This window comes from Limulus polyphemus, unplaced genomic scaffold, assembly GCF_000517525.1.
Source record: "Limulus polyphemus unplaced genomic scaffold, Limulus_polyphemus-2.1.2 Scaffold3626, whole genome shotgun sequence".
In the NCBI taxonomy this organism is placed as follows: Eukaryota; Metazoa; Arthropoda; class Merostomata; order Xiphosura; family Limulidae; genus Limulus; species Limulus polyphemus.
Genome location: NW_013669236.1, coordinates 93205 through 105481, shown reverse-complemented (window position 1 = coordinate 105481; position 12277 = coordinate 93205). Strand labels below are relative to the sequence as shown.

Here is a 12277-nt window from a genome sequence, read left to right as displayed (position 1 = left end):
AGTAGTTACTTGGAGTGCTATACTAACACTAATATAAACTCTTCAACAGTAGTTACTTGGAGTGCTATACTAACACCAATATAAACTGTTCAACAATAGTTACTTGGAGTGCTATACTAACACCAATATAAACTGTTCAACAATAGTTACTTGAAGTGCTATACTAACACCAATATAAACTCTTCAACAATAGTTACTTGGAGTGCTATATTAACACCAAGATAAGCTGTTCAATAATACTTACTTCGGAGTGCTATACTAACACCAATATAAACTGTTCAGCAGTAGTTACTTGGAGTGCTATACTAAAACTAAAAAAAATTCTCCTACCAAGTAACTATGGTAGAAGAGTTGTTCTTAGTTTTAGTATAGCACTCCAAGTAACTATTGTTGAACAGTTTATATTGGTGTTAGTATAGCATTCTAAGTAACTATGGTAGGAGAATTTTTCTTAGTTTTAGTATAGCACTCCAAGTAACTACTGCTGAACAGTTTATATTGGTGTTAGTATAGCACTCCGAAGTAAGTATTATTGAACAGCTTATCTTGGTGTCATCATAGTACTTCTAGTAACTATTGCTTAACTGTTTATCTTGGTGTTAATATAGCACTCCAAGTAACTATTGTTGAAGAGTTTATATTGGTGTTAGTATAGCACTCCAAGTAACTATTGTTGAAGATTTTATATTGGTGTTAGTATAGCACTCCAAGTAACTATTGTTGAACAGTTTATATTGGTGTTAGTATAGCACTCCAAGAAACTATTGTTGAACAATTTATATTAGTGTTAGTATAGCACTCTAAGTAACTATTGTTGAACAGTTTATATTGGTGTTAGTATAGCACTCCAAGTAACTACTGTTGAACAGTTTATATTAGTGTTAGTATAGCACTCTAAGTAACTATTGGAGTGCTATACTAACACTAATATAAACTGTTCAACAGTAGTTACTTGGAGTGCTATACTAATACCAATATAAACTGTTCAACAATAGTTACTTGGAGTACAATACTAACACCAATATAAACTGTTCAACCATAGTTACTTGGAGTGCTATACTAACAGAGAATAAACTGTTCAAACAATAGGTATTTATAGTATTATAATAACACCAAGATAAACTGTTCAACCAGAAAGCTATAAATGAAATATATACTCCTCACTGCAAGGGTTTGTTTTTTTTGTTCTGAAATTTCCTACCTTGCTTCCACATACTAAAAGCTCCACTTCTTCTGGCCTGAAGAGTTCTTTCAGGGGACTATCTTCTGTGACCATCTGAAATCCTCTTCGAAAGGCTCGAAACTGCTTCTCCACTGCTCTGTTCAACAGGAAGTCAGCATACATTTCTACAAACTCCTACAAGTAAAATAATACATTCAAATGGAACAATAACTTTAACAAACATTATCAGGATTTGTATTTGACATACAGACCAATAATAATGTTCTATTATTTTTTACACTTTTTGAATCTTTCTAGTCTAAAAATTAGGTTACCACATTTCAGTACTTAAATCTGTTTTCCTTTAAATACTACATTTAAAATCTCCAATAGCATAAATGTGTATTCAAGGATAGTGTGGTATAAATATGTAATCTAGATATCATAATATAACAAACACTCCTGATGATATGGCAAATCCAAATGGAATTGACAAAAAATTGGAAAGTTAAGTCTGTTTAGTTACAAAGTTAAATTTGATTATTGTTTCACTAATACTTGTTTGCAATACATAAAACTAAAAATTATTTATATTCTTAACAAGTTACAAGTTCCACACCATGACAACAATACAGTTTCCAGCAAGATTTGGCAAAATTAAAAAGGTGAAACAATATAAAACACAGTAAGAAGATTTTGCTGTTTATTAGATAAACTTGTTGTAAAGATTCTAAAACAGAAGTAAATGATTTATTTTACCAAAGGAAACTTTTTTACTTAGGGTTTAAATGTTGTATACACATTAATCAACATGCTTCAACCCTCTAAGTTTGGGTCATCATCAGGTGCTACAATAAACTTTATACTGAAGAACTTAAAAACCCTATTTATATTACAACATTTTTCAACCAGCTAGGTCAAGAAGTAAAGTTTTTAAGCTCTTTAATAAAATGTGATGTGATGTGAAAAATTATTCCTGTTGCTTTTAAAATTTTGTTTGGGCCCTGAAAGAGAGATCATCAGATAGGAAAACTCTTACCAATGAAACCAGGTGAAACAAGATCTCTCTCTATATATATAGAACACTCATATAATGGAAGCAAAAACAATTTCTGTAGTATTCAGGTACATCAATGTCCAATAGTTAGTTAAGGATGTAGGTTTAACTGGTTAGCTTACTGCTTTCTGTTAAGCTGCTAAGCTGTAGATAAGCTTTGTGAAACAGACACAAAGGTTTTAGATGACTGTACAAGATGAAGACAAAAGGAATTCTCCTCACACTCACAGAGGACAAAAGAAACTTGTTATATCAACTATGTTTTGAATTGAGACAGTAAAAAAGCCCAAGAGCAGTACACTATAATTTCATTCACCATTTAAATATTCCAGAATTACAAAAACAAGGAAGAAATCCCAAGCTATATAAATATGCAAAAACCTGTGAGATGAGCTACCTACCTCAATGGTAAAATACCCTAGACCTATGAAGTTCATTATGTCTTAAAAATAGACAAGTCCATGAACCCAAAGTTCATCAAGTTTGGCAAACTGTTAAATTCATCAACATGCACAGAATCCAAAGCTTTAAAACAAAACCCAAAATCATTAAAAGGCTTAAAAAGTGAACCTACATTACTTTAAAGCTATGTTCAAAAAGTCAGCCAAGTAATGTCTATTATAATGACATCATCAAAGTCAGAAGGAACAATGAACTTGACACCTGAAACAGTGGAAAAATATCACACAAAAAAATGACCAAAAATTCAATATATCTTATGCAAAATGTTATAGACATTAACAATACATAAAGAAAATAATCTAAACTTACTCCTGTATTAGGTAAGTCCTTTTTCAACAATACAACTTGTAATGTTTTTAAAATTAAGTTGCACCTATATGTACATTAAAACCAAACCAACAGAAATAATAATCACAACACATCAGGATACATAACAGTCACTTTCTAACAAAAAGGAAAATATGTTGACACATGAATTCAACTTATGATAAACAGTACTAAAAGGGAAAAAAAAAGAATTTGAAACAAAAATATGTCTTTAAAAGCAGATGGGAGACACTTTAGGTCAAATATTTGGTGACCTCTCACACAAAACCTGTTTGACCTAGACAAGTGAAACACTTGCCAAAACATATTATCTCTGAGGTTCCAAGATCTCTGCCAATTATAAAAGGTCAGGCCAGCAACCTTCCAGATGTGACTAATCTATAGAATCTAATAATAAAAGGTATATGACAGAACCAGTATAAAGTTTTGTTGGTGGGGAAACAAATTTTTTAGGTTACAAAACTAATATTTACAAATACAGAGAAGAAATGTAGGCAGTACATCACTGAATGTGAGTTTTAACATCACTAATTCTTTCACCTGCTTATTTGCTTGATTGACTAGAAGTTTTTCCCCATTTTCCTTCAGATCTTGAGTAAGTAATGTTCCAAATACATCCTGGTAAGTGATTCGAAATGACTGCATGAAAACATCTTCGATGTCACTGTCCTGATAATCCAATAAATACTGTAGTCCTCTGGCTAAGTCCTGAAAAGAGAGAGAAGTCCTTAGCCACTGTAACTTAAAAACAGTAATGATAACAATTAACTGTCAACTACTACAGTTTTTAAGATTTTGCTACAATATTTCTAAACAATGACTAAAAGGATATGCTGGAAAAAAATTCCTATACATTTTGGAGAGAAAAAAAAAAAAAGCCAAACATATACAAATATAAATTTCATTGCATTGAAAATCCAAACAAACAGTTCCTTTTCATACTGGCCATATTAGAAAAATTATGTTGTAAATTTTAATACACAGAAGCAAAGCATTCTTAAATGCTTCATTCCAAAGATATATCATTAATTTCTCTTGCTGTTTTGGTACTGCATGTAACTAAAGAGTTTAAAACTCTAAAAATATATTCTAGTTCAACATAATAAACTTCACATGCCAGAATACAGACAGGAATTACACTGAGAAGTACACAGAACATAAAAACAGAGAAACTTACAGGATTCCAGTCATACAGATCATGAAAAGACCCTCTTTTCCCCAGCAATTTTCTATATAAAACCATTGGGAAATGTACATCAAGTATCACATTATTGTATATGGCTAGTCCTAGAATAATTCCAATCAATGTAAACTGTGCATCACTCTCGAAAGAAGTAGGATTAAACCAATATGTCTCAGTCTCTTGGTTGAGAGTAAACATTGCTAAAAATGCAAAACAAAACATTTATCTGGTTAACTGCAACTTTTTAAATAAAATTCAGCTATATAAAAATCTTGCTGCACTGGAATAACTACTAAAATTGAACAGTGCTGAAACATACTGTAAATATTTTAAACTTAAACACAGATAAACCTTTTAATCTGATCTTTAATCAAAATTACAGAGTTAAGTAAATCAACAAAAATGATGGGAACTTCCTTCACTATGATTAAGAACAAAATTTACATCCTACTTAAAAGATATGATGGAGGATTAACTCTTCATTTTTATTTATGGCTAATGGTTTTAACATATAATTTCAGAGTTAAAATTAAGCATTTCTTATAATCTAAAATAAACATGTATCACTGTTTTAATTAACATAATAATGAAACTGAGTTTTGAAACTATTTTCAGTGCAAATTCCTTGACTAAGCCTAGCAATTGTAAAATTTGTTGGAAGTCTTCAGCTAATGACTGATCTTGTGACTCAAATCACTTACTATATGAAGTGCATGAACTTCAGCTAAGTTCCAAACTACAGGTCTTGTGATTTAAATCAGTTACTATACAAACTACATAAACTTCAGCAAATTTCCAAACTACTGATCTTGTGACTAAAATCAGTTACTATACAAACTGCATAAATGCATATTTGATATTACTTAAAAGAACCACTGTATGAATATAAGAAGTAATAACATCTGTAGAAAAAAAGCAATATTTAAAGAAATAATTTTCACTAGTATCTGATGATCATTTGGTCAAAACAAGGACTACTTTGCTTCTCCTAAAAAAATGCTTTTTTTCAATTTTTGTATTTCTGTTAAAAGGAATCTACTAAATTGAATAATTAATTCAAAAAATCTAATAACAGCAACTTTTGCAGTAGGCAGATTCTGATTTTAATAATTACAATTACTACATCATCAGCCATGTGGTTGGATGGTTTGCCTTGATGAATTCATACCTTATTGATATACAATCTGTACAAAGGTAACATTTCCTTGGGGAATACTGGTGTCAACACATTAGCCTGATGATTTCATCTTGACACTTTCTTTCCATTATAGTAATAACCACAATAAATCTCTTGACATGACAATAATCAATTACTCTGAGATTTAGAGGCACTCAAACAAACAAACTTCATTCACTCATGTTGGAAGAAAAATATGAACACAAATCTTGTATTACTTTTGTAGACCTAAATCTGTGTGAATTATTATGTTTACAACTCCAATATAGGTTCCTACTTCAGCTGTGTTTTGGATTCTTCTATTGACAAGCTGTACCGATAAAGTTATAGGTTCCTACATCAGCTGTGTTTTGGATTCTTCTTTTGACAAGCTGTACCGATAAATTTCAACACAACATACCTCTATTTCTTCAGGATGTTAAACTGTCATGTCATGCATACTTTTATAACATGAAACAGGATAACTACATATCAAGAAGTACTGTAGTGTGACCCTTATATATCACCACACTTACTAAATTCCAACAAGAGGTTCAAGGCATTTAACCTATGTTGTCAGAGGCTAAAGGGATGGCCAAAGACAAATTGAATGGGCATGCAACTTGTTACTATAGATCAAGAACAACAATTTGTAAAATATTCTACAAATCAATTCTTGGGAAAGAAACTGAGAGTTTTTATTTTATTCAGATGATTTAACTGTCACAGGACAAGAAACCTGTTGAGTCCCCAGGATCAAGCTAAAATGAAATGAAAGTGAGTAGAGATGACTGCCGATAATCTGACTTAGCTCAATGTTCCAGTGTATGAGGAGCTCCTCTAAAGCCTTTTCATACAGAAGGGATGTCACACAGAGGTATCTAAGATAAGCTTAAGAAAGTAAGCAAATCCTGGAAACAAAGTTAACTGGGGCACTGCAGAAGAAGAAATCAAAGCCAAGGTGGTGCACTGGTAGATGTGAATGAAAGAAGGTGAAATGTGGATATATAGCAAAGAAGCTGAGCAAGGACAAGGCAAGTAGACAGAGAAGGAGGAAATTTTTTAACCCACATATAGCTAGTTAGAAAGCCAGATAAATTACAGTGGTTTTATGTGTACCAATATAGTAATTTGATAATTCTTTGGTTTTCTAAAATTTATTTTTGAAATCTACAAAAATTAATTTGTCTTCTCCTTTCACTTGAAAGAATAAATGAAGCTTACAGCGAGGCTTAACAAAGTACTACACATGCGCATTTAGATAGTAACGTGCACTTGCATTTTCAGGACTGATAAAAACTGAGTATTATTATAACAAATTGTATCTTTCTTTCTCAAAATCAAGAAAATAAAGGTGAAAAAAAAAATACTTAATGTTAAATAATAGTCTGAAATAATAAGCACAAAAATTTCTTACTTTATAATGAAAAAAAACAACAACAAAAAAGCTCTGAATTGCCAGCAAAGAAAGAATGAGCCTTTAGTATACACAATGTGCTCAAATGAGTACTGTGTATGGATAGTCTAATGATGACTACATCATAGACTGGCACAATACACATCCATTTGTGTAGGAGTGGGAGCTTTATTCAAGAGTTGGTGAATGTGTCAAAATATTTTCAGCAGTGGTGTAAGGTAATAGCTATTGTTTCTGATGCTACTTTTGTCAAGAGCATCAACACACACAAAATCATTAAGAAAGTTAGAATTACAAAACAAAAATATTGCTAAACTTATAAAAAGCCAATAAAACTACAGTATTTAAAAAAGTAACACATATACTCAAAGCATACAGTAATTAGAGAAATCTATAAATGTCACACTATTTCAGTTTGATAAACTTCTTAGAATCAAATACTTCAATAATCCAGAAACTTACCAAAATCTGGATTAAATAACTCTTCCACCACCAGCTGGAAGAATTCTTTAGACACTCCTCCTTCATCCACACCCTGCTCTCCATCAAACTCCACCACTAACTGCTTTTTCAAATTTGTTGGGTTCTCCATAGCAACCATTTCTAACTAAGTAGTGGAAAAAACACTATCAGTACAAAATTTAAAGATGTCACATGAGGGTATCCAATACCAATAAATCATACATATTGATAAAATTCATGCATCCAACACCAGGAAATCACATACACACAATTAAAAGCTATGTCTTAACACCCACATATCACTCGCACAATGTCACAAGTTATATCTTAACACCCAGAAACCAAAGACATTGTTAAAAGTTGTGTTTCAACACAAGGAAACCAAACATCAGGAAACAACACGCACACTGTGAAACTTCATTAGTAGGATTAGTACAAAATCTAATGTCCTGGGCCTTTTCCCAAAATGTAATTGTGGCTACTTGTGAATTATAGCGAATAGCATTGAGAATTTATGTTCTAGGGGTAGTATTGAAGAAAACATATTAATGTACTTCGTTCTATAAGAGCTACTTCTTCTTCACAGTTTTCCTATTTAGTATGTTCCGGTTTCTCAGGTGGAACTAGAGTTCATGCCAGTAGCTGCTTTCAGCATGTTTCTTTGAACATTCATTTGTTTGTGACTTGACATGGATAGGTTCTGCAAGGCAGTTACCATGGTAACAGACTGGGTAATATTTTGTAAAATATTCTCTTTTCCTAGATGTGAAAGACCACAGTTCAGTTCTAATTACTTGAAAATTTCAAGCGATAAACACTGTTACCAGGGAAGCTGACAGAACTCTTGAATGTTCAAAACATTAAATTTCTTGTGCAAGTTTTTAAAACATATGTAGGACTTCTGTTGGCATCACATGTTGTTCTAGCAAAACTTGAAAAACTGTGGGTGCAAAAAATTATAATGTCTAGCATAAATATAACATATTAAAGCTGGATTGCTATATTGTGTGTGTGGTTGTAGTTCTGATAAGGTTGTGTTTTACCTCTACATGTTGTGAATAAAAGAACATTTACTTTCTGTATTCTTTCATAGATTGTTTAGGCAGAGTATTCATGATGAAACTGTAGAAGGGATGACAATTGCCTGTTGAAGAGATGTAAGGGTAGAAGATGACTTTTTGAAAGTCTTTTGTCTTCAGGTCAGTGTCTGTGAGGTGTTGTCAGTCTTTAAAGTATTCTGATGGATTGTGGAGAGCATGTTATGATTGGTTGGTTTATCCCTGTTTCTGATTTGGGGAAAGATTTCCTGCAGATTCAACCAATGGTAGTCACAGATTACTCACCTATAATCCAAATTCTCTGTTTAGTGAAGGTTTAATATAATATGATTCTTTAATTTTTTGTTGTCTTCCAAAATTTGTCTGTGTTGATGTTTCTAGTTTTTCCCAGTTTATTTTGTGTTCACTTGACATGGCGTGTTCTGCAATGAATGAATATTGTGCTTTCATGAGTCTTTGTCTTTATGTTCTTTTATTTTTTTGCGAGTCTTCTTCTCATTTCTCCAATATGTGTTTTGTTGCAGGAACATGGAATTTCATAAATGATGTTTTGTGTTTCTCATTGGTAGGTTACTGTTTGTTTTTTTACCAGAATGGACCTTAATGTCTTCCACCAGACTTCTATCTTGAATTTCATGGCTATGCGTTTGAGTTTTTCACTGAAACTTTGCAGGAAGGGGAGGTAAATGGTAGTAGTGGTAGTGTTTTTCTGATCTTTTCTTTCTGTTGTGGACATCTTAAGGGAGTTTTTGATGAAGCAGGAGGTGTAACATTCTGTTTAAAACCCTCTACAATCTTTCGGCATTCTGTTTTGATGGATGTATTATCACAAATGTTTTCTGCTCTCTTGTTTAGGCATTGGATTATACCACGTTTTATCGAGGTTGGATGATAGAACTGGAAGTGCTAATCCTCTGACTTAAATGTGAGACAAGTTGATCTGCATGTACCCGAATATCTGGAGAGAGAGGAAAATACCAAAAAGTGTTGAGAAGATGTCTCATGTACCAAGGAAGGACGAGGTGAATAAGAGAGAGAGGAAAGGGATAAAACATCCCAAACCTGAGACACAAACTCTGTGACCAAATTAGGCCTAGGTGAATCCTCAGGTTGCAATTGGGAATGATCAGCAAACTCTGGAGATGGGAAAACTTGATCCAAAATCCTTATCATTCTGAACAATTTCAGCCAACTCAGGAGGAGCCTGAGTAATGTCAGGGGACAAAGGTTGACCCATGAAGCATTCAATATCCTGATGTATAAAAGCATAGAGACCCACCACACATGAGGCCTGAGTAAAATACACTTGTCATTGGTGTGATCCAAGAAGTAGTAAAATGAACTCTGGAATTCATAACTCAAGAAAATGTTCACAAATTGTCGAGTTCAACAATACAATGAGAATGAACTGATATAAAATTTGAAAAATATAAACCTAAAAAGGGACCACATCGTGCACAAATTTTTTTTTGTTACACTGGAAGTACTAAACACACAAAAGAAGACGTCTAAACTCAAACACTGCCAAACGAGAAGTAAAGGTTCGGTAGATGAGTGTAGAGGGAGTTACATGCATCACGTGAGCATGTCATGCTACTATTGGTTAAGAGATTACGCATGAGAGACATGTTGGAATATAATAATTACAACAAGGGGGGAGCACAAGGCTTGTGGCATGCATAAAGAAAAGTTTGCATATAAAGGGAAGCACTGAATGAGAATAATTAATAATAGTTAATCTTATGAGAGAGGTAAGTACCATATCGGAACTTTCTGGTATCATAGTCAACTTTGTATAGGCCTTGTCTTGTATGCTTGTTTTCTAATCCTTTAACAAAATACATAAATAAAGTTTGAGTTGTATTCCAGTTTAGGATTAGGCACATTGTGTCGTTATGACCAAAGACAATTTTCAGCATGAAATGTATCGATCTCGAAGTTGAATCAAAGGAAGTAGGTTTCTGTGTGTTGTACTATGGATATATCAGTATATTTTCTTGAACAATAATTGTGTGCTACTCTCCATAATGTGATATAATGATAGCTCCTACATATTTATGCATTCCTTCAGTATGAATCTATGAATTCATCAAACTGCTGTAAAATAGAGTAAACATAAAAACATGTCCTGAAAATTTGCAATTGTTTTTCTGGGAGTTTACATGAATATTATTGTTGAGGCTACAATGGTATAATAGCATCTGAACATAGTAGTTCTCAATCAACAACTGTACCTTTCAGGAGTATCTTAAATGTTGTTCTAAAACAAAACACTGTTCCTGTATTTATAAAATTTACTTTAAAATGTGAAAAATTAACAATTCACCTTCTGAAAACCTCTGTAAAAGTAAAGAATGGTAACTGGAGGGAAATGAAACCTAAATGTGGAGTAAATAGTGAGACACAAATGTGTTATGGGTCATCCATATCTCTGCCTACAAAATCTCATACAAAGAACATCAACAACTAGAAGCAAGAAAATCCATGAGATGATGAACTTGATGGGAAGAGACATAAAAATAAGAAATGTGTCATCACCTGTAGAAGAATAAACTAGCTGGATGAGGTGTATAACCTGTCAAAGTGGAAGATGATAAGTTATTAGAGGATGAGGAATCCTACAGCAAAAAAAAAAGATGTTGTTGATTGTCTTGAAAAGGGGCAGTATGAGGAGATAACAAATAACACATACAGAACAAAGAAGACAATCTGGATCAGATTGATTGTACATGGAAGAATGAGAAAGGAAGCTGATTAGAGAAAATATCCAATCCCCCTTCCAAGCAGTCCAAGTTTTGGGGAGGAAGGAGCAGACAAGGAAAAATATTAACATGTTCCTGTGGTAAAGTGTGCAGGAAGAATCCGAGGCAAAATGTGACGAAGATAGCTCCACATGAGAAAATAAGAAGAATATGATAACATTAGCTTTTCAAACACAGCACATTTGTAATAAAGATTCTTTCACTATCCATCCAAGCAATCTCCAAGCTCTACTTAAGAAAATATATGTTTTAAGATGAACATGAAACATGAAAAGATGGCCAATGATTCAAACAGTAAATATGTCAGCACCCTGAGAACTAAACAGTGATTCCAGTCCAAAAGAGGAACCAGACAAGGAGGGTGTCTGATGAAAAAAATTTCAGAAGGTCCATAAGAACTAGAGAGAGAAAAGGAGAATGACCAAGGAAGAGAAGGAAGGTCATGTACAAAACCATCCTGAACCAGCAACAGAAAAGAATGTATGAAGTCAAAGAGGAGAAAAGCTTTTCCATCTTACAATCAGATTGTTAATGGTCTGATTAAAAAAATTATTTGGCTTTAAAGCAAAAAAACATGTTGATGTCCTCTTTAGCACCTTTCACATTTGCATACGTTTTCCCATTAAGATGGTGTTGCAGAAAATGAAAAAGATGGTAATCTGATGGTGCCATATCTGGAGAATATGGTGAGTGGAGAAGAACTTCTCAACCCAACTCCATAATCTTGTGTTGCGTTAAACGTGCCAAATGTGGACGTGCATTGTTGCGGAGAAGAAGAACACCTTTCCAACTGATGAGTGAAGGGCATTTCTGATGAAAAGCTTGATTTAAACGTTCAGTTGCTGATTATAAATCTCTGCATTAACAGTTCACTGTGGATTGAGGAGTTCAAAATGAATTACTCCTTTGATGTCCCACCAAATGCAAAGCATCACTTTTTGCAGATGGAGTCCAGGTTTTGGGGTCGGATGTGGTTTTTGTTTTTGGCATTTAATATTCATATAGAGAATACATTTTTCATCACTGGTGACAAATCTATCCAAAAATGGTTTATGCGCATTACTCACCAGAAGAGACGAAGCAATGTTCACACGATGGAAACGATGATCACAGGAGAGTTTGGGATGCACCCAAACACTTTCTTTATAGAGTTTTCCCATATTCCTTAGATGTTTACATATTGTTTCATGAGAGACATGCAACTTCAGGGCCAAGCTATCTTCAGAGCATC

At 33.2% G+C, this 12277-nt stretch overlaps 1 protein-coding gene across 1 annotated transcript in view; it reads right to left on the bottom strand.

Annotated features, from left to right (window-relative positions):
• LOC106469711 (ubiquitin-protein ligase E3A-like) overlaps positions 1-12277 on the bottom strand; it is a 53314-nt gene that overhangs the window by 14329 nt on the left and 26708 nt on the right. The window contains exons 4-7 of the mRNA XM_013930223.2: positions 7227-7371; positions 4186-4391; positions 3549-3716; positions 1202-1357 (exon numbers count right to left, since the gene is read on the bottom strand). Coding sequence (XP_013785677.1) covers positions 1202-1357; positions 3549-3716; positions 4186-4391; positions 7227-7371 — 675 coding nt within the window. The remainder of the gene's footprint in view (positions 1-1201; positions 1358-3548; positions 3717-4185; positions 4392-7226; positions 7372-12277) is intronic.